Source organism: Sinohyriopsis cumingii, chromosome 2 (genome assembly GCF_028554795.1).
Source record: "Sinohyriopsis cumingii isolate HCF-2022 chromosome 2, ASM2855479v2, whole genome shotgun sequence".
Taxonomy (NCBI): Eukaryota; Metazoa; Mollusca; class Bivalvia; order Unionida; family Unionidae; genus Sinohyriopsis; species Sinohyriopsis cumingii.
The window spans coordinates 58,032,935-58,057,722 of NC_142962.1; the positions used below are offsets into that span (position 1 = coordinate 58,032,935).

Consider the following 24,788-nt stretch of genomic DNA (forward strand, 5'->3'; position numbering starts at 1 on the left):
GAATTGACTATTATATTGGAACCTGTTTTCAAAGTGGTGTGCTGAATTCCTTTATCCGCTTCATCATAAACTGGTGGAGTCAGATTGACTATAATGTAGTTCTTGTCAAGTGCTGGGAGATCTGTAAAGGCGGCGCTGGAATGGGTCTTATAACAACCAGATCCAAGGTTGGTCACTCTGACAAAAAAGGTCTGGAATTACCAGAGTCACTGATCTTGGCAGTTAGCCTCTTGGCAATTTCTTTGATTTTCATATACTGCTGGAGAAGGCAGAAGGAATGGCTGACCTGCAGACTGGCGTAAAAGGTAGGGGTGCATTCAGAATTCAGCAACACTCCAAATATTTCCTCTATTATAGCCTTAATGCGATACTCATTCCACTCCATAGTGGGATATCTGAGAATAAAACATCATCAGGCTTATACCCACACTCAGTGTGCAGGTCATCCTATTCGGGATTCAAGATCGACATTCCATGAAGTATAGACAAGACGTGGCTGTCTAAGATTCTCACAGCACCATCCAAGAGGGTAAAATGGTTAGCCATATCCATATGATGTAGTCATCGAATCAGTAAGAAGACCTTGTCAAAAATCAAAATCAGTAAGGGTGTTGGGATATGGATGGATATTCTACCCGAGCATTCTTAATATTAGGTGGACATCAGACCTATCAATTCGATCTCAGGGAAAGTTAACATTCCATGGCTCAGCTTGTCAAGGCATAAAAAGTGTGTGCATGCATGAGATTTTGATTTTTTATGCAGCTTTAAAAAAAAATTCAGTCATATTGCTATGATGTCTGCACCATGGTCTAGTGTATATTGATGTCTAGCACTGGGGCATCATGTCACATTATCCTGACACCAGGCCAACCAGTCCTAACACTAGCCCCTTAATGCTGAGTTTTTAGCAAGGCAACTGTTTGTGCTGCCTAGAACTGGGTGGATACTCCCCTAAAGTGTTGAAGTCCTTGACTGGAAGGCAGGGAAAACTAGCCCAAACTAATCAGTCTCTTGTTGTGCAAAGCAACGCAACTATGGCTCCAGAGATGGTGTAAACAGTTGAGGAGAAGTCGCAGTTTCCTCCATTTCTCCTGATGTAACTGTAATTGACAGTAGTATGTCATATCTTCATTGGGGAAGGGCCCCAATGGTATCCACCACCCCACAACAAATGCTGGCCAAATGAATGCTCAATAAATCAGTATTTTTTAAAAATTTCCATGTCCCTCCCTGGGTTTTTTAAAGTTTTATGTAGTACTCTCAGACCAATTGACACACACGTAACTGACAATGTACACCTTGAACATGCAAGACACAAGTCATGAAAGCAATTGCTGGCTTAGAATTTCTTGCATTTAACACAATTTGTCATCACTGTTTATTCCAAAATGACAACGTAAAGAAAGGAGAGAATTAATATAAAAGTGAGTTACTGCCAGAAACTCATTACACAAGGGTGAGACAATAGTGTGCACAAATCACAAACATGAACAATATGTTCTATTATAATGTTATCATGAAGAACCAAGCAGACAGAGATTGCAGAATACAAGTCTACTTAAGTGAAAATATTCATATAACTATTGCCATATTAAAAAATTATGTATACCTCCGGTAGAATATGTCTGAAAATAACAAAATTATCAGTGGATGGATAAAATTAGCATAAATGTCCAATGTCGTCTGGGATGCAATGAACAATGTATTGTCCATTCAGAGCAAAAGCTAAAAATTGGCATCATCTGTCAGCAGCAAGGGGAGGTAATGAGTAAGCGGTATGGCCTTTTGTCTATGATAAATTGGAAAATAGATTTTTGTTTTTTGACAGCACTGATTCATGAGGTAGTGGGGTTTATAATGCTATCATTAACATGATTGGGGAATGTATCTGAAGGAAAAATTTGAACACAAACATATCCCTACTTACTTCTGACAACCCTTCCTATGACAATATAAGATCTTAATGCCTCAAAATGTTGAATGAAAATGGCAAAACAATGGCATACATTTCACAATTCATTTATGATAAGCTGGTTGATTGGTGGGTTGAATTTTAATGGCATTTTCACTGCATTACTGACTATATCATACCTAGGAAATGGGAGCTAAGTGTCTTTCCCAAGAATAGCCCAAAACGGCTGACATGGGTGAGTTTTAAACCCATGACTTTTGCATTACAAGTCTAATACTCTACCAACTGAGCTACCACAGATCCCTTCATTTACGTTAAATCTAGTTTTGAGGTATATAAAGCAGACAACCAGTTTTGTCATGAGCAAAAATCTTTGTCACAAGCAAAATTCTACAAAGACAATCAACTTATAGCTTTTGCTATGAACATCTTGATTGGTCAATCCCAGACACACCTCCTCAAAGGAAATTACACAAGACTGCCACATGGATTACCAATGTATTGTAGCTTAAAGTGCTATTGCACATCTATGGCACCATCCACTCGACAAACTATTATTGTATGTATATGACACCATCCACACCACAAACTATTATCGCATGAAACTGACACCATCCACTCCACAAACTATTACTGTATGTCTATGACACAATCCACTCCATAAACTATTATTGCATGTCTTTGACACCATCCACTCCACAAACTATTATTGCATGAAATTGACACCATCCACTCTACTTACTATTATTGCATGAAACTGACACCATCCACTCCACAAACTATTATGTCTATGACACCATACACTCCACAAACTATTATTGCATGAAACTGACACCATCCACTCCACAAACTGTTACTGTATGTATACGACACCATCCACTCCACAAACTATTATTGCATGTCTTTGACACTATCCACTCCACAAACTATTATTGCATGTCTTTGACACTATCCACTCCACAAACTATTATTGCATGAAACTGACACCATCCACTCCACAAAATCATATGTTAAAGTTTACTTGATATTTTTACATACCTTCAACTTTCTCAGCTGCATTTCTTTTGAATTTGATATTCAATACATGACACTATCAGAATACCACAATAGATTCACTTCTAAAAGATGTATTCATGATACATAAAGCATAAAAACTGACCTCAATGCAAAACGTTACATCACTTTATCAAATGATTCAACCAACCCAACATTTCACAAACTTTACCAGGCAAGTCCCATAGGTTATCATTAAAAACTACTGTTATAATGACTTCACAAACCTCGATATAGTTGTACATGGACAAATCAACTATGGCTTGTGCATCTACAGTACGGACTTTGGTATATTCTTCAAAAGCGGCACCTGAAATTTTGATAAATTCAGATTTACTTTTTTTGGTGTAATTCACACCCAACTGTAACCTACATAGATCCAGAGCAGCCATCACATATTGGGATCTATCCTGTTTGCTTGAATAACGTTTAGAATTAATGATATACACATTAATATACAGGAGTGTTACAGCATGACTAATTGATTTCAGTTAAGTGTTGTTGGCCATGTGCATTGCATAAGGAAACAAGGTATTTTTTTTAACTAATTGGGCTACTGACCATATAAATGTTGAGAGTGACTCACAAATAAGTTTGGGTTTTATGAATTTATGGTGGAAATAGCAAATAATATATTATTTTCTGTTAATGAAAAAAACAAAAGACACAAAAATGGGTTTTGTTTTCATTTTAATACCAAACACACCACAGATTCTCTAATTTTCATATGTTCCATCAGTATTAACCAAATAACCAAATTTATCATATTTTTCAAAATGAGATTGACATGTATCAGTCTCAGAAAAATAATGATACCATTAAAGTGGCTATAACGGTGGTAAAATCACTGTGGCATAATCACATATGGAACTACTTTCTTTGCCCTTACAGGAAATATATCTACCTAAATACGGTATATTTCCATATTTAGGCCCAATTAATCTTTCTTCACTCTCCTCCCTCCCTCTGTCTTTCTGTCTCCCCATTAGGATAAACAAATCATAAAAAATGCAAATACTGTACATTCATGCAAGCAATGAGGAGGTGCCATAAAAAATGTCAAATATCAAACTCCAAAAAATAACAAGTAGGATACAACTATAGAAATTGTCTAATATAGTTTTCCACACAAATTGTGCAATTTGTCATTGACTGAACTTATCTAACCTACTTTAATTACATATTCAGTTTCACCCGTACCTGTTATACCCTAAAACAATTGCTGAAAGTTTTGGGGCCAAACCTTTGCATTATATATATATAGCAAACATGTCCAGTTAGACCACTGCTATGAAAGATCACCTGTCTTGAGAGACCAGGTTCTCCTTGCACAGATTTATTGGTTATATAGTGTTATAACCTGTCATGACCGACCACCTGTTTTGAGATACCATTATTTCTTTTCAGAAGGGGTGGTTCTTCAAGACAGGTTCTACTGTAATACCAAACAATTATTTCATCTGCAATTTAAACTCTCATAATCATGACTGAAAAAAGTGAAAGTGATGGAGAAATCAGGGATAGATGAGTGTTGATTATAAATTAAAAAATTAAATTAAGTGACAATCAAAATTTGGGTATAAAGTCTGTTACTGAACTGATACAATAATTAAATTCTTTAATTTAATGATAATACATTCAGAAGTCTGTCCCTCAAACAGCTCTGTGATGATCTGACTCCTACCCTCACCATTTCAATCTGCACAAGAAAAGTTTAAATGAAAGAAAAATCATTTTACATTTTTTTATAAGAAAACAGTCACTAATTTGGACCCAAAATTTGAAGTACTGCATTTAGGAGGCAAATCTGTAAAATAACACTGTCCTAAATTACTGTAAAATGTCTGAATTTCTCTCAATGTAGTAATATAACTATTACATTGGCACAGAATGTAAAATCATCTGAGCAGACAGATTTGTCTAAAAAACATAAAACAAAAATAAGTTTACAATAGTAGATACAAGAGAATATTTCACTCAAGAATTGGAAACATTTTGTATTTTCACTCATGGTTTAATTACAACACAAGAAAATACAACCTTTCCACTTCAGTCATGAAATACTGTGAATTTTTTTTCTTCATGGGTATGAATTTTGGTGGAATTTGCAAAAAATGACATCTTTATATGTACTTTGTCCTATTGATTCTACAGAATGATGATTGTTCATTGATTTTTTTATATCCATGGAAGATGGACAATTTAAAAAATTCTTACCATAAGAAAAAGTGTGTGTGTGTGTGTGATTTGGTTTTTTAACATAGCTTTAACAATTATTCAGTCATACTGCTACAACGTCTGCAGTGTGGCAGTTTATAGTGATGTCTAGCAATGGGGCATCATGCCACAGACATGTAGCATCATGTACCACCCAGTCACATTATTCTGACAACAGGCCAACCAGTCCTAACACTAACTACTTAATGCTGAGCACCTAGCGAGGCAGCTGTTAGTACCATTTTTGTAAGTCTTTGGTATGACTCAGCCAGGGTTCAAACCCACGACCTCCCGCTTCCGAGGCAGATGCTCTAACCACTAGGCCACCGGAGCATTACCATAAGAAAAGCATGACAAATAATGAAATCATAGTATTTCCATAAGTTCCCCACAGTGGTACTTAAATTTTGCTGGCAGAAAATAATCCAAGTAAAGACTGGTTTATTTTTATGGCCAAATGTTGAAATCATCTCTGATATTCTTAAGCAATAACATGATTTTCAAGATGGCTGCCATGGTAAAGATAATGGATATCAGATCAGCAAACGCGATAATAACTCTTCTGGTGAAAGCTCTTAAATCCTGGAGTTTCCATTTAGGACAAGTAGCCATAACAAAACTTTGAAGATGCTTGTCATGATGGCCAGAATGGATGCCAGAGTAGCACCATTCTAATTTAAAACATTATAAGACATTTAATTTTCATTCAGTACGAGAGTGATAACAAGATTTTCATGATGATCACTGTGCTTCATTTAGGACCAACAAGACCGTGGGATGATTATTCGTGATGTATAGTAGCAATAACAAACTTGTGCTAAAGGACAGATAGATGATGGATGACAGATAGATGATGGATGATAGATGATGGATGAAAATGGATGACAGACAGATGATGGATGACAAATGGATGATAGAAGGCAGATGACAAATGATAACAGATAGATGGTTGATGAAGAACAGATGACAGATAGCAGGCAATCCATTATCCCATAAACTCTTGTCTGGTATATGTCCAGCTAAACCACCAATAACAACACCAGCAGAAAACTAATACCACTGTTTCACAGATAAGACAAAAACTGATACACACTAAGGGAGGAGAACACTGGATACATATACTTACCTATGTCATCTCTGTGTTTATCCAGCAGGTCATTTAACACAAGGCAGTCCTCAAAGCCCTACAGTAAATATCAGAATCAAAATTACAGCATATCCAAACGATATCACATGTCTTAAATTAAACTTTTATTTAGGTAAATGCACAAAATCGTAACTTTCATCTCTTATGCAAGAAAAGTGTTAATAACAAATGGTCTAGTAGTCACAAAACTCGAAATGGCTCATGTCTCAACACCTTATTAGTTATATCATGTTCAGAAATAGGAGTTGTATTCCTTTTCCACTGACACACAGCAGCAGTCAACCTGGACTGGGGGGTGGGGAAGAATCAAACCCACAAAATTTGGAATATGATTTCAGCACTCTACTAACAGAAAATTTTAAACTGCATCTATTGGTGAGTACCCCACAATAAAAGCATCTTCTCTGGGTCCCAGGTATGTGTTACACCCCTAATGCCAGCAATAATCAATTTGAGAAATGTGTGTGTGTGTGTGTGTATGATTTTGATTTTTAATGTAGCTTTAGCAATTTTTTAGTCATATCGCTATGATGTCTGCAGTGTGGCAGTTTACAGTGATGTCTAGCACAGGGGCATCATGATGCAGACATATAGCATGATGTCCCACCGTCACATTATCCTGACACTATGCAGACTAGTCCTAACACTAACTCTTAATGCTGAGTACCTATTGGTACCATTTTTATAATCCTTATGTATGATTCAGCCGGGGTTTGAACCTGCAAACTCCTGCATCTAAGGCAGATGCTCTAACCACTAGGCCACTGGAGCGGTCTTGAGAAATATATGTAATTATTTATGAGATATAATGACTGACTTGAAACCCAAATGCAGTTACATCATCACATGTGATGGACTTTTATCACAAGACACAAAATAATTTAAAATATCAGTTTTCTTTTTAACATATAAAACAATGTTTAAAAAGATAGATTTTTATTTATGGATTCCAGGACTTTGAGTCATATCAAAACTAGGGAATAGTTGGTTTTTGCCAACTCCACTACTGATTTTCCTGTACATCTGCACTTTTCTTCTCCCATCACTATATGACCTTAATACATATCGCAAGTAAAGGATATATCTGTATTGTCACTGCATTAAAAGATGTATTATTAGTTTGAAAACCTTACCTTACAACGCAAAGCATTGTTAAGATGTTACTGTAAACATCTTTCAATTTTCCACTAGTTGGAATACAACTACCAAGCATGAATGACCTACCTGATCTACTTGTTTTCTAATCTTCTACAGTCTCGACAACAATGAATTCTTCTAATGTATGGTTTCAAATACACCAGTATTATCAGAGGAAAACACTAGGGGTTAATCCTTGTCAGAATAAAGTGGTGGTTGTTGTGGCTGTTTGGGGCTTAAAGCCAATTCTGACATGCAAGATAGCTGCAAATGGTGACCTGTATAATTGGTGGAGGAAGAACCTAGGAAAACCAAATAGATCCAATCTTTAAACTGCAACCTGAACAAGTCAGATATGACCTTTTGTGAATGTCCTGCTTTAATTCCATGTATTAATTGTAGCTTTAATTCCATGTATTAATTGTAGCTTTAATTCCATGTATTAATCATAGCTTTTACTCCATGTATTAACTGTAGCCTTAATTCCATGTATTGTTTGTAGCTTTAATTCCATGTATTAACTGAAGCTTTTATTCCATATATTGTAGCTTGCATTCCATGTATTAATTGTAGCTTTAATTCCATGTATTGGAGATTTTATTCCATGTATTGCAGATTTTATTCCATGTATTATTTGCAGATTTTAATCCATGTAATAATTGTAGCTTTAATTCCATGTATTAACTGTAGCTTTAATTCCATGTATTAACTGTAGCTTTAATTCCATTTATTAAGTGTAGCTTTAATTCCATATATTAATTGTAGCTTTAATTCCATGTATTAATTGTTGCTTTTATTCCATGTATAGTAGCTTGCATTCCAAGCATTAACTGTAGCTTTAATTCCATGCATTATTTGTAGCTTTAATTACACGTATTAACTGTAGCTTTAATTCCATGTACTAACGAACGGTAGCTTTAATTTCATGTATTAACGAACGGTAGCTTTAATTCCATGTACTAACAAACGGCAGCTTTAATTCCATGTACTAACTAACAGTAGCTTTAATTTCATGTACTTACTAACGGTAGCTTTAATTCCATGTACTAACTAACGGTAGCTTTAATTCCATGTACTAACGACCGGTAGCTTTAATTCCATGTACTGACGACCGGTAGCTTTAATTCCATGTACAGACGACTGGTAGCTTTAATTCCATGTACTAATGACCGGTAGCTTTAATTCCATGTACTGACGACCGGTAGCTTTAATTCCATGTACTGACGACCGGTAGCTTTAATTCCATGTACTTATTAACAGTAGCTTTAATTCCATGTCATTAACTGCAGCTTTAATTCCAGGTCATTAACGTCAGTTTTAATTCCATGTCATTAACAGCAGCTTTAATTCCATGTCATTAACGGCAGCTTTAATTCCATGTCATTAACGGCAGCTTTAAGTCCATGTCATTAATGGCAGCTTTAAGTCCATGTCATTAACGGCAGCTTCAAGTCCATGTCATTAACGACAACTTAAAGTCCATGTCATTAATGGCAGCTTTAAGTCCATGTCATTAACGGCAGCTTTAAGTCCATGTCAGTAACGGCAGCTTTAATTCCATGTCATTAGCGGTAGCTTTAATTCCATGTCATTAACGGTAGCTTTAATTCCATTTCATTAATGGTAGCTTTAATTCCATGTCATTAATGGTAGCTTTGATTCCATGTCATTAATGGTAGCTTTGATTCCATGTCATTAACGGTAGCTTTGATTCCATGTTATTAACGGTAGCTTTGATTCCATGTATTAACGGTAGCTTTAATTCCATGTATTAACTGTAGCTTTAATTCCATGTATTAATTGTAGCTTTAATTCCATATATTAAATGTAGCTTTAATTCCATGTATTAATTGTTGCTTTTATTCCATGTATGGTAGCTTGCATTCCAAGCATTAATTGTAGCTTTAATTCCATGCATTATTTGTAGCTTTAATTACACGTATTAACTGTAGCTTTAATTCCATGTACTAATGAACGGTAGCTTTAATTTCATGTACTAGCGAACGGTAGCTTTAATTCCATGTACTAACAAACGGCAGCTTTAATTCCATGTACTAACTAACAGTAGCTTTAATTCCATGTACTTACTAACAGTAGCTTTAATTCCATGTACTAACTAACGCTAGCTTTAATTCCATGTACTAACGACCGGTAGCTTTAATTCCATGTACTGACGACCGGTAGCTTTAATTCCATGTACTGACGACTGGTAGCTTTAATTCCATGTACTAACTAACGGTAGCTTTAATTCCATGTACTAACGAATGGTAGCTTTAATTCCATGTACTAACGACCGGTAGCTTTAATTCCATGTACTGACGACTGGTAGCTTTAATTCCAAGTACCGACGACCGTTAGCTTTAATTCCATGTACTGATGACCGGTAGCTTTAATTCCATGTACTGACGACCGGTAGCTTTAATTCCATGTACTAATGAACGGTAGCTTTAATTCCATGTACTTATTAACAGTAGCTTTAATTCCATGTCATTAACTGCAGCTTTAATTCCAGGTCATTAACGGCAGCTTTAATTCCATGTCATTAACAGCAGCTTTAATTCCATGTCATTAATGGCAGCTTTAATTCCATGTCATTAACGGCAGCTTTAAGTCCATGTCATTAATGGCAGCTTTAAGTCCATGTCATTAACGACAACTTTAAGTCCATGTCATTAACGGCAGCTTTAAGTCCATGTCATTAACAGCAGCTTTAAGTCCATGTCATTAACGGCAGCTTTAATTCCATGTCATTAGCGGTAGCTTTAATTCCATGTCATTAACAGTAGCTTTAATTCCATTTCATTAACGGTAGCTTTAATTCCATGTCATTAATGGTAGCTTTGATTCCATGTCATTAACGGTAGCTTTGATTCCATGTTATTAACGGTAGCTTTGATTCCATGTATTAACGGTAGCTTTAATTCCATGTATTAAGTGTAGCTTTAATTCCATGTATTAACGGTAGCTTTTGTTTTATTGTATTAATGGTACCTTTAGTTCCATGTATTAACGGTAGCTTTTATTTTATTGTATTAACAGTAGCTTTAATTCCATGTATTAACAGTAGCTTTTATTTTATTGTATTAACAGTTGCTTTAATTCCATGTTATTAATGGTAGCTTTAATTCCATGTTATTAACAGTAGCTTTAATTCCATGTATTAACGGTAGCTTTTATTTTATTGTATTAACGGTTGCTTTAATTCCATGTATTAATGGTTGCTTTAATTCCATGTATTAATGGTAACTTTAATTCCATGTATTAACGGTAGCTTTTATTTTATTGTATTAACGATAGCTTTTATTTTATTGTATTAATGGTAGCTTTTATTTTATTGTATTAACGGTTGCTTTAATTCCATGTATTAACGGTAGCTTTAATTCCATGTATTAACGGTAGCTTTTATTTTACTGTATTAACAGTAGCTTTAATTCCATGTATTAAAAGTAGCTTTTATTTTATTGTATTAACAGTTGCTTTAATTCCATGTTATTCACGGTAGCTTTAATTCCATGTTATTAACAGTAGCTTTAATTCCATGTATTAACAGTAGCTTTTATTTTATTGTATTAACGGTTGCTTTAATTCCATGTATTAATGGTTGCATTAATTCCATGTATTAATGGTAGCTTTAATTCCATGTTATTAACGGTAGCTTTAATTCCATGTTATTAATGGCAGCTTTAATTCCATGTATTAACGGTAGCTTTAATTCCATGTATTAATGGTAACTTTAATTCCATCTATTAACAATAGCTTTTATTTTATTGTATTAATGGTAGCTTTTATTTTATTGTATTAATGGTAGCTTTTATTTTATTGTATTAACAGTTGCTTTAATTCCATGTATTAATGGTAGCTTTAATTCCACGTATTAATGGTAGCTTTAATTCCATGTATTAACGGTAGCTTTTATTTTATTGTATTAACGGTTGCTTTAATTCCATGTATTAATGGTTGCTTTAATTCCATGTATTAATGGTAACTTTAATTCCATGTATTAACGGTAGCTTTTGTTTTATTGTATTAACGATAGATTTTATTTTATTGTATTAATGGTAGCTTTTATTTTATTGTATTAACGATTGCTTTAATTCCATGTATTAACGGTAGCTTTTATTTTACTGTATTAACAGTAGCTTTAATTCCATGTATTAAAAGTAGCTTTTTTTTAATTGTATTAAGAGTTGCTTTAATTCCATGTTAATAACGGTAGCTTTAATTCCATATTATTAACAGTAGCTTTAATTCCATATTATTAACAGTAGTTTTAATTCCATGTATTAATGGTAGCTTTCATTTTATTGTATTAACGGTTGCTTTAATTCCATGTATTAATGGTTGCATTAATTCCATGTATTAATGGTAGCTTTTATTTTATTGTATTAACGGTAGCTGTAATTCCATGTTATTAACGGTAGCTTTAATTCCAAGTTATTAACAGTAGCTTTAATTCCATGTTATTAATGGTAGCTTTAATTCCATGTTACACTGGACAACAAATTTTTACAAAAGTCATGTTACTGAAATAAAATTAGTCAATTCTTATCAATTTTTATGTGCTGAACACGAATATGACAGTCAAATTGCAAAATTGGCTCTAGTTTTTTTGTAATCTGCAAGAAATTAATGTTTACATAACGAAATGCATTCCAATAGTAAAAGGTCAACTGTAATAGCCTACCTATAAAAAATCAAGTCATTGACTACATCTTAGATTTCTTCGCCTGTCTCTTGTACAGCTGTTCGGGAGCATCTCTGAGGAGTGTCCAGCAGTAGTCAGCCAGCATTGTAGTGGACCATTTTCCCTGGTATCTTTGTTCCATTGTTGCGATATCTTGATGAAAACGTTCGCCGTGTTCATCACTAACAATACCACAGTTGCTAGGAAAGAAATCCAAATGGGAATGAAGGAGGTGAATCTTTAGAGACATATTGCAGCCAAGTTTCTTATACTTCATCAACTTGTCTTCTACTAGTTCCTTATAGTTTTCTGCCCTAACATTTCTGAGGAAGTTTGTAGAAACTAGGCGAAAAGCATTCCATGCTTGTTTCGCGTCACCTTCCAGCAAGTTGTTGAACCGGTCATCTTTGAAAAGCTCTCGAATCTGAGGACCCACAAAAACTCCCTCTTTAATCTTTGCTTCGCTGAGTCGAGGGAATTTTTCATGCAGGTATCGGAATGCTGGCAAAGTCTGGTCAATGGCTTTCACGAAGTTCTTCATCAAACCTAGTTTGATGTGAAGGGGTGGTAGCAAGATTTTCTGAGCCTCAACCAGAGCTGGGTGTTGGATATTCTTCTCTCCAATAGCTACATTCTGCCTGTGAGTCCATTCCTTCCTCATGTAGTGCATTTCCCTTGCTCGGCTATCCCACTCGCATAAGAAACACATGTATTTTGTATATCCTTGCTGCAGTCCCATTAAAAGGGCAACTACCTTCAAATCACCACAGAGGTGCCAGCTGTACTTGTTATACTCAATGGAATTCAGTAGCTGCCTTAAGTTATCGTATGTCTCTTTCATGTGGACAGCATACGCTACTGGAATAGATGGAAGAATGTTTCCATTGTGCAAAAGCACAGCCTTGAGACTCAGTTTCGAAGAGTCCACAAATAGTCTCCATTCTTGTGGGTCATGAGTGATTTTTAAAGCATTCATGAGGCCCTCAATATCGGAACAGAATATCAGATTACTTTCCTTTCTGAAGAAAGGCTCCAATTGCTGGTGGCGCTTTCGATATGCAGTAATTGTGACATCTTCTTCTAGAAGATTCCATTGTTGGAGTCTTGATCCTAGCAATTCTGCCTTGTTCTTTGATAAGTCCAAATCACGAATCAGGTCATTTAGTTCTTCCTGTGTTATTCTGTGTGGGGTTGATGATGCACCACAGTGAAAATCTGGATCACTGCATGCTGATGGACCAGGAGAAGAACAGGTCGACTCACCTTTGTCTTCGTCAGATGAATCAAGAGAATATTCTGCTGGAGGTTCTGGAATAGGAAGTCCCTCACCATGTGGAACTGGTCTCAATGCAGACGGAATGTTTGGGTAGACTATTCTCGACTTCTTTCGCTTCGTTATTCCGCCGGAAAGAGGAGAAACCAAGCAGAAGTAACAGTCATTTAGGTGGTTGCTTGGCTCTCTCCACACCATTGGGACTGCAAACGGCATTGATGACCTTTTGCAATTCAACCACTGTGAAAGCTGTGTTGTACATGTAGCACAGCATATATGCGGAGCCCAAGGCTTGTCTTGGTCACCAACCTTGCATCCGAAGTAAAGATGATATGCCTTCTTCACTTGAGAATTGATACTTTTCTTCTGGTTGGCAAATGTCACTTCCCCACAAATATAGCAAAAATTGTCCGCGGTATTAACACACTTTCGAGGCATTACTGTTCTTTATTGTACGTAAATGGATAAAATAATAAGTTTTATGTAACAGTAGCTTGAACTGTCTCGCACAACGTCTAAAATATTTTAAATGCTGAACCTATCTGATTGGGCTTTATATAGTACACTGCTTACGTCAGCTTCAACAGCCGCCTGGCATTAGTATAATAGGCCTACACATGTATAGTACACTGCTGACGTCAACTTACTTCAGCAGCCGCATGGCATTAGTATTGCATTGCATCAGAAAATGATGCAATCAACTGTGGATGATGTGAGCATGATGGTATTATGCAATGTTACATCATTATTCCGGATGTTGCTGCAGTCCTACTGGAGAAATTTACACAGTGAAACATAGAAAATGAGGTATATGAATATCTTCAAAACGAGAGCCAATACAAATTTTTCACGGTTATATTCGTGTTCGGCACACCAAAATACTACAGATTAGGGCCTTTTCAAGTCAGTAATGATTTCACTGTTGACCAGTGTTATTAATGGCAGCTTTAATTCCATGTATTAACGGTAGCTTTAATTCCATGTATTAATGGTAACTTTAATTCCATGTATCAACGGTAGCTTTTATTTTATTGTATTAATGGTAGCTTTTATTTTATTGTATTAACAGTAGCTTTAATTCTATGTATTAACGGTAGCTTTAATTCCATGTATTAACGGTAGCCTTAATTCCAAGTATTAACGGTAGCTTTTATTTTATTGTATTAACGGTTGCTTTAATTCCATGTATTAATGGTTGCTTTAATTCCATGTATTAATGGTAACTTTAATTCCATGTATTAACGGTAGCTTTCATTTTATTGTATTAACGATAGCTTTTATTTTATTGTATTAATGGTAGCTTTTATTTTATTAATGGTTGCTTTAATTCCATGTATTAACGGTAGCTTTAATTCCATGTATTAATGGTAGCTTTTATTTTACTGTATTAACAGTAGCTTTAATTCCATGTATTAAAAGTAGCTTTTATTTTATTGTATTAACAGTTGCTTTAATTCCATGTTATTAACGGTAGCTTTAATTCCATGTTATTAACAGTAGCTTTAATTCCATGTATTAACGGTAGCTTTTATTTTATTGTATTAACGGTTGCTTTAATTCCATGTATTAACGGTTGCATTAATTCCATGTATTAATGGTAGCTTTTATTTTATTGTATTAACAGTAGCTTTAATTCCATGTTATTAACGGTAGCTTTAATTCCATGTTATTAACAGTAGCTTTAATTCCATGTTACTAACAGTAGCTTTAATTCCATGTTATTAACAGTAGCTTTAATTCCATGTATTAACAGTAGCTTTAATTCCATGTTATTAACAGTAGCTTTAATTCCATGTATTAACGGTAGCTTTAATTCCATGTTATTAACAGTAGCTTTAATTCCATGTTATTAACGGTAGCTTTAATTCCATGTTATTAATGGCAGCTTTAATTCCATGTATTAACGGTAGCTTTAATTCCATGTATTAATGGTAACTTTAATTCCATGTATCAATGGTAGCTTTTATTTTATTGTATTAATGGTAGCTTTTATTTTATTGTATTAATGGTAGCTTTTATTTTATTGTATTAACAGTTGCTTTAATTCCATATATTAATGGTAGCTTTAATTCCATGTATTAATGGTAGCTTTAATTCCATGTATTAACGGTAGCTTTTATTTTATTGCATTAACAGTTGCTTTAATTCCATGTATTAATGGTAGCTTTTACTTTATTGTCTTAATGGTTGCTTTAATTCCATGGATTAATGGTTGCTTTCATTCCATTTTTTATTGTATTAACGGTAGCTTTAATTCCATGTATTAACGGTGACTTTTATTTTATTGTATTAATGGTAGCTTTTATTTTATTGTATTAACGGTAGCTTTAATTCCATGTATTAATGGTAGTTTTTATTTTATTGTATTAATGGTTGCTTTAATTCCAAGTATTAACAGTTGCTTTAATTCCATGTATTAATGGTAGCTTTTATTTTATTGTATTAACGGTAGCTTTTATTTTATTGTATTAATGGTAGCTTTTATTTTATTGTATTAACGGTTGCATTAATTCCATGTATTAATGGTAGCTTTAATTCCATGTATTAACGGTAACTTTTATTTTATTGTATTAATGGTAGCTTTCATTTTATTGTATTAACAGTAGCTAATTCCATGTATTAACGGTAGCTTTTATTTTATTGTATTAACGATTGCATTAATTCCATGTATTAATGGTAGCTTTAATTTTATTGTATTAATGGTAGCTTTAATTCCATGTTATTAACGGTAGCTTTAATTCCATGTATTAACAGTAGCTTTAATTCCATGTATTAAGTGTAGCTTTAATTCCATGTATTAAGTGTAGCTTTTATTTTATTGTACTAATTGTAGCTTTAATTCCATGTAATAATTGTAGCTTTAATTCCATGTGTTAATTGTAGCTTTTATTTTATTGTATTAACTGTACCTTAAATTCCATGTATTAATTGTAGCTTTTATTTTATTGTAATAATTGTAGCTTTAATTCTATGTATTAATTGTAGCTTTAATTAAATGTATTAATTGTAGCTTTAATTCCATGTATTAATTGTAGCTTTTATTTTATTGTATTAATTGTAGCTTTAATTCCACGTATTAATTGTAGTTTCAATTAAATGTATTAACTGTAGCTTCAATTCCATGTATTAATTGTAGCTTTTATTTTATTGTATTAACTGTAGCTTTTATTTTATTAACTGTAGCTTTAATTCCATGCACTGTAGCTTTAATTCCATGTATTAATTGTAGCTTTAATTCCATGTATTAATTGTAGCTTTTATTTTATTGTACTAACTGTAGCTTTTATTTTATTGAATTAATTGTAGCTTTAATTCCATGTAGTAATTGTAGCTTTTATTTTATTGTATTAACTGTAGCTTTAATTTCATGTATTGTAGATTTTATTCCATGATTTAATTGAAGCTTTAATTCCATGTATTGTAGATTTTATTCCATGTATTAATGGTACTTTAATTCCATGTATTGTAGATTTTATTCCATTTATTATTTGCAGATTTTATTCCATGTATTAATGGTAGCTTTAATTCCATTTATTATTTGCAGATTTTATTCCAGTATTAATGGTAGCTTTGATTCCATGTATTAATTGTAGCTTTACTTCATGGTACTGTTTTTAGTTGTTTTGTCTAGTTTTTGTCTAAAGAGACAATTATTTTCATTTTATGACTGGTGAACTTTCAGACATTTTCACAAAAATCATAACTTAAAATGAACATGAAGGAGATTTACTTTGAAATGTATTAAATTAGCCAATATACAAGTATAGAACTGATATTTTTTAATTATTTCATCAAAAAAGTACCAAACAAAAACATTTCTTTCCATGCTTTAATTTGCATTGAACCAGAAACCCATGATTCTAATGTTCCAATTATGAATGAGGTTGCCTTCAACCTTTGCTAGGCCTTTTGTTATTTCCTGATTAAGAATGATTTATCATGCTTTTATTACCCAACACCTTTGTTATTTAAATGAATGCCTTTGTTTATCTGGCTTTGGTGCATCGGATGGTGAAAATGTTATAATTTAGCTAATTTTCTCAGGTGGACGACATATCAAACACTATAACAAATTAAACTTTGTAACAAAGGATTGTTATAAAAAAACTTATGGAATGCACAGTAATTAGAAATATGGCCAGGGAAATTAAACTTATGTTTTAACAAAGAAAATGTTCTATCCCAGACCATAATAAAAATAATTTAATTTATATATAGTATACAGGTCACATGCAAGATAAAGACTTCAACTGCACATAAAGTATAAAGATTCTCACAATTAGAAATTTCAAAGGGAAATATGGGAACAAATGGCAAAATATTCAAATTCAAAATTGAAAGGGTTGACTCTGAAAGGTGAAGAATTTCTACTGACACAATTCATCCCCTGCCCATAAAAGGGCACTGTGGCATGGGCTGCATCTCCCATAATCAGTGCTTTGTCCCCAATGTGGTATGGTGAACACTGCAATAAAAAACATGGTCTTATTAGTAGTAATAAAAGTCCAACTGAAAATTTATGTATTTAAAATAATTACAATTTAATGTTGAATATAAATCTAATTTATATTTGGCCCTGGTAAATCTCCACAACAAGACATCAAAGATGAATGTACAGATGGCTGGCATCCATTAATGATCTAGTGAATATATTAGGTCTTTGGAAGTCTTTCTTTAAAGATCTGGTAATTTTCAATCCTATAAACAGCACATGTCAGCACTGACAATTTTACACAGCTCAAGTCAAAATTGAAAATGACAGCTCATATCAAAATAAAAATTTTACACAGCTCATGTCAGCACTGAAAGGTTTACACAGCTCATGTCAGCACAGAAAATTTTACACAGCTCATGTCAGCATAGAAAATTTTACACAGCTCATGTCAGCATAGAAAGGGTTATGCAGCTCATGTCAGCAAAGAAAATTTTACACAGTTCATGTCGGCATAGAAAATTGTAAACAGCTCATGTCAAAATTGAAAATGACAGCTCATATCAACAATGAAAATTTTACACAGCTCATGTCTGCACAGAGAGGTTTACACAGCCCATGTTAGAATAGAAAACTGTACACAGCCATGTCAGCATAAGAACTTTTACAAAATATTAATGCTGCTGTATTTTGCAAAATGATTCAGGTTTAGGGTTGGAGGCAGTATATTTGAATCAAATCATTCCAATGAAGTATTAAATAAAACAATATGAATACAGATGTCTATGGCTAAATAAATGCTTTTCTTTTTTTTCTCCTTACCTTTATGGAAATCAGTGGAAAAGCTTTGCTCTTGAAATACATCTGCTTCAATTCCTCTCTACAATTAGAATTAAGAAATCACATGAAGTCTAGAGTATCATCATCATCATTTAAATTACAGACGTTTTTGCCCATGTGGGCATGTACGTCTGGTTAATGTCCATAAGTGGTCTATTTAATTGATCCCAGGGGCAAGGAATTAGAGCCTCATCCCCCAGGCATTACTGTGCATAAAAGGCACTATTTAACTGAGCCGTCAGGTCTTGTGTCAATATGACTGGCTTCATAGACCCTAGCGACCTGAATATAAGGCTATATGATTGATTGAGCACACACTCAAGTTAAAGCACCAAGCAGTATGTGACACCAGTAGTGATAGATCACCACTATGACATCACATCAGGACACCTAGGTTTTTATTACCATGTGGAGGGTTAATTAATTGTTCATGAAGATTGGAAAAAGTGCCTCTCCCTTCATGTATTTAATATGTGCTATGCACGTTTTTTAAATTAATGTTCCAGCTGTGGTGAGGAGGGAGGTTCGATCAGGGATGAGCCTGCTCACTAGGAAGGCACCTTGGTTTATCCAGGGTATAAATGTTTTGACTCCCTTGCCAAAAGGTTAATAAAATTGTCGTCTTGATGGATTTTTGGAGATATATTCTGTGCCATTTTTATTAAAGATAGTACAGCACCAGTGACTGCTTAGTGATAGTCTGTAGGGTTATTTAAACTTTATCTATCGAGTCTGATTTGGGTGGGGTGGTTCTTGGTTTGGGTTCACCCATTTGTGTATGGTCATTTAAACTTTCCTAGGCTTAGTGGTGCACTGCTTTGTGCAGCTGGGCCTGATGGTCCTTGGGGTTTGGACCACCTCATATATTCTTAAGTTTAGGGTCCTAAATAGTTTCACTAGGTATTTGGTTGCCGCATTGTGCAACAGGGCCTGATGGTCCTTGGGGTTTGGACCACCTCATGTATTCTTAAGTTTAGGGTCCTAACTAGTTTCGCTAGGTATTTGGTTGCCGCACTGTGCAGCGGGGCCTGATGGTATTGGGCTTTTTAGACCACCTTTTATATTCTAGTTTTTTAGTCTTATCTAGGTGTTCTAATTGTTTTTAGTGCCTCGAGGAGAGGCTGTGCCTTAGTGCAGTTGCGTTTGTTATACTACAGATAATCTGCAGTCACCTTGCGGTAGGAAAAGATGTTAGTGTCCTTAATTTCATGTTGTAGGATTGTTATGCCCTAGAAAAATAATTTATTAAAAAAATTTATTGCATTTTATTTGTTTCTATATGTGTGGGTTTAGGGTGGGGTAAATTACTTGCTAATCTATCTTTATGTTTGATTTAGTTTTCTGGATGAAGCTATTAGCATGTTGTTCCAATTTTGTTTTATTTATGTGATATTTTATTTTCAGGCTAAATTTATTTTGATAAGACAAATATCTTTGCCTTTATTTTATGTGATGTTATTTTATTTTCAGGCTAAATTTATTTTGATAAGACAGATATCTTTGCTGAATACTCAGGTCACTAAGATTTGTCCAAGACATCTGTTCTTATTTATTCCCTAATTTTAAGTTTGTCAGCCTGTCTACTAGTTATGGTAGGTTTGGACTTGTTTTGTTTTGATTATTATCCTAGCTTGTGGATAGAGTTATTTATGTGATGTTATTTTCAGGCTAAATCTAGTTTGATAAGACAGATATCTTTGCCAAATACTCAGGTTGCTAAGACATGTCAAAGACATCTGGTCTTGTTCCTTACATTTAGTTTGTTAGCCTGTCCCCTAGTTGTAATTAATTGAATGATATTTATTTATTGTTTAGCGTGTCATACACTTTTGTTCAAATCCCCGCTTTTTATCCAATGTTGGTTAGGAAGTTAATAATATTTTGGTAAGTAATGCCCTTATTTAAGGTTTGTTCTTTGAGGAAATCTGGATAGGTCGGTGGGGACCCTATTTTATGTTGTTTAGTCCTAAACCTAGTTCTTTGGGTTCCATACTTATGGCAGCTGTTAAAATCATGGTCTAAATCTTCTTGGAGTGGACAGTGTGGGCATTTGCCATTTGAGTTTATGTTGATTGTCAAATATTTCCCAAAGCTGCTGGTTAATTTAGTTTTGCCTCTTAGTATCCTATTGATAAGTTTCTGATCCTGACTTCTAACAAGTTGTGGTGGGTTGGTATGTCTTGTGACCTTATTTAGTATGGAGTATAGCTTGCATTCCTTTTTGCTGTTATCCCATTGTTGTTGCCACTTACTGTCAATTTTAATTCTGATGATGCTATACAATTCTTGGACATTGTAGTATAATGCTATGGAGTCAGATTCATGGAGATATTGTTTAGCTACTTGGTCTGCTTTATCGTTAACTGCTAGTGTGATATGGGAGGGCACCCACAAGAACTCTATTATGCAGTTGTTTATTTCAGTGGTTGGTTTCCTTCAGGAAGTCGCTTCTTGTGATAGAGTGGTTTGATTTAATCGAAGTGATGATGCTAAGGGAGTCGCTAATGATAACTGCTTGTTTAATGTTTGTTAGTTGGATCCATTTTGGAACTTCAATAATAGCCCAGAATTCAGCTGTGTGAATGGAACAGGTGTCAGGTAATCTAGCTCTGAATTCTGTGTTGGTTTCATGGATTACTACTGCTGCAGCAGTTCTGTCATTGTTGAGCCATTGGTATATATCTTGGTGTACCATATGTATTGTATTCTAGCTCAGCTAATATTTTTGTCCTTATTTCCAGAGTACTGTAAAAGGTACATTATAAACCTTCCCCTTGTTTAAGTCTTCTATGCAGTCATAAGTAGGTCATGGTTGACTCTGAACATTTGTAACCAATGGGTCTCAGTGACGTTTGGTCAAATAAATAATTTGGAACCAAACTTACTCTGCAGAAAACTATCTTATCATTTCTTGATAGGATTGATGATCTTGGCCTTTGATCTTTTAGATCCTAAAATACACTGGTTTCTTTCTTACCCTAAGTGTAAGCTATATACTGAGCTTGGTCAAGGAACTATTCTGAAACATTGCAAACCAGCTTTTTCTTTCTGTCACAATGACCTTGACCTTTCACCTTTTGTTCCCCAAATCAATAAGGCCTGTTTCTTACATTACTTTAAAGCCCTACATAAACTTGGGTCAAGGTATGAGGTCTAGAACTAAAGTTAATATGCAAGAAAGATTTTTGTTTTAATGACCTTGATCTTTGACCCTCAAAATCAATAGGCTTTTTCTTACCCAATGTGTAGCTCATTGACAAACGTTGGTGACAGCACACAGTGGAGGACTGAATTTTGTTTTGCATAGACACCATTTTTCATTCTTCTGTTTCTTCCCTACTCAAAGTGCAAGCCATACATATTTAGTCTGGCTCTGTAATGTTGAACTATGGCATTTTGCAGAGATCATTTTTCAGTCACAGGACACTGATTTTTGGCCTTTTGCCTCCAAATCAATAAAATTCTTACTTACCCCAAATGCAATCCATTCACAAACCTTAGTCCAGGTCTGTGATGCATCAGAAAAGTTACTGTGTCAAAACCACGTTTCTTCTTTTCAGCCACTATGACAATGACCTTTTACCTTTTCACCCCAAGGAACCTTCCTTTGTGAATTTGCATTTTACTGTAACTAATTCAAACTATCTATAAATTGATCAAGTGACTGAAGAATAAAAATATGAAAACAACGCTTTTTGATGTTGTTTCACAATCTGAAGGTCAATCTTTTTGAAAAAAATAAAACTTTTTAATTCCGATAGAACTATCCAACACAAAAAAGCAGTGACATAATACACAGTGTATTTAGCAGTACACATGTTAAGTGTATGGAAACTATGTGGAATAACGTTTTTAATGATCTCTTCAATATAGCTTATCTTGGAATCAACGGTAATTTATCACAAAAAATTTCAGCATAATTTTAAAATGATTATACAACAATGGAACCTGCTACAAGCCCCCACCCCCAGTTCTACTTTTGCCTCTTGCTGTCGATTTTCATTCCTTAGTTTTTTTTATATAGATCCTTTAGTAATTTGTAACCTCCCTTTTAGTGCAGTTGATGTTTTTGGACCAAGCTGTACGCCAATTATCAATGTAGCAGTGAACTGCTATAAAAAACAACAAATTGCAAGTGGACTGATGATAATGCAAAATCTAGTGGATATAGAGAGGTATATTGACATGATACAGACAGTAAAAGCTTCAAATGAAGAACATCCATTGTATCAAGTGGCAAGAGGAGGTAATAATATCATACATTGTTAGAAGAGTTGCTGTTATTTGGCACCTGTATGGTACACTGAGATAACATGTAATCTGGAATGTAACAAGCACTTTTTAAATCATTTTAAATTATTCACCAAAACTATACTCACTCTCCTATTAGTGGAATAGAGTCCTGAAAATTCTTGTGGAAGAAATTCATCAGATCATCCCCTGTTTTTATGGACTCAAAGATCTTAGAGGGCATGAAGAGGGTCAGAGTAAAAGACTTATCCTGATTGGGCAGGGCAATCATCATGTACTCATTCCTTGCCCAGATGTGCAAGTGATTAACTGCCATTGCAAACTGAAAAATAAAATTATTGCTATCAGGCAGTTGTCCTCTTTTATGAAAAACATAGAAGTGTACGTTAACATGGTTAAAGTCATACAGCAGAAATCAACAAATGTTTCATGAAACATTATCATTTGAAGAAGATGGCTCAAAATCAAAAGTACAAAGCCAAGTTAGCATAACAAGATAACAAACAAGAGTCCCTTGAAGGGACTGATGCTCTATTGGCCAAGAGGGATTTCAACATGAGACTATTTCTTCTTTTTAGCTTTTGAGTGTTTAACCCTTTACCTCATACAACCGTCTTTGGACGCCTCTACAAAAGTCGCATCGAAGCGACTTTTGACGCTTCTACAAAAGTCCCATAGAAGCGCCTTTTGACATCTGCTGTAAACATCAGCCATTTTAAGCCGGTTTTCGTAGTGCCACCTTTGGGGAAAACCCTTTATTAGATACTACATTCATTTCTGTGAATGACAATTACGTCAGATCACGTGGTCACTGTTTATGTTCTGGTTGATATCGGCTATTTAAAGTAACTGGGTCATAATCTCCACTCTCCAAAATGGCGGTCATGGATTTCATTCAGTACTTACGAAGTTTTCATGATAAGAATCACAACTATGAAAGATTCAATAACCTAGGTAAAGGCTCTGATATTGATATAGGCTGCAATTAGTTTTTACAAATTATCAAATTTAGATGACTTAGTGATGTAGACACAGATGAAAAACTTGTAAATTTCGAGTATGAGAAAGGGCAGCTCTACAGTTGGTCACACGGCTTCACTGACATGACGGTGAACGAATTCTCTCCAGATTTTAAAGCACATAACAAATTCTTCCATGATAAATAATTACACAGCTATAACAAACGGACTTTACTCTTAAATTGTTCCACATGTAATAGATATGTACCAAAAATGTAAAATGGTTAAAATTGCTGTTAAACGTAACATACACTACATTGCTTAATAGTTCACAGGCAAGCTATGCGTATGCGGTCGACTAGGTAACCTGTGTTCTATGTATAGCGAGCTGCACTTTGTCACTATGCTCTATGAGGTAAAGGGTTAAACAATCTCCAATCTCCTCCTGCAATCACAAGATTTTCCAAACAGCCTCTATGGTGGACATAGTTGATGCAAGCTGGGAACCATTTCATTTAAGCCTAACTAGACATTATTAGAAATCTTTTGGTAAAAACAAAAGAAAGAAATAAAAAAGCAACAAAGAAATAAAAAAAGCAACAAAAGGTACTGCATCCAAACATAATTTTACCTTTTTCCTTACCATAAGTCATCCTGATCAAACAAAAGCTTGGCAACGATTGTAAGAAAATCTAAGAATAATAACTCTTCAGCTTTGCTAACCTATGTGTATTGTTAAACAGCTGACAAGCAAGCCAATAGCACCTCTATTTTCAAAGTGATCATGGCATATATTTCTCCATTAAATACAACACATTTTTGAATAGCAGTTTTGATAGCTGAGAAAACATAATATTAATGTATGCTGATGTATGCCTGG

General features: G+C 34.3%; 1 protein-coding gene across 2 annotated transcripts in view; it reads right to left on the reverse strand.

The window, feature by feature from the left end:
- The window catches only part of LOC149804941 (kynurenine 3-monooxygenase-like), a 106,016-nt gene that overhangs the window by 32,838 nt on the left and 48,390 nt on the right, over window positions 1–24,788 (reverse strand). For both annotated transcript variants that reach the window (XM_089946039.1, XM_089946033.1), the window contains exons 7-11: window positions 23,078–23,271; window positions 18,681–18,738; window positions 17,802–17,891; window positions 6,312–6,369; window positions 3,196–3,278 (exon numbers count right to left, since the gene is read on the reverse strand). In XM_089946039.1, the coding sequence (XP_089802165.1) occupies window positions 3,196–3,278; window positions 6,312–6,369; window positions 17,802–17,891; window positions 18,681–18,738; window positions 23,078–23,271 (483 nt within the window). The remainder of the gene's footprint in view (window positions 1–3,195; window positions 3,279–6,311; window positions 6,370–17,801; window positions 17,892–18,680; window positions 18,739–23,077; window positions 23,272–24,788) is intronic.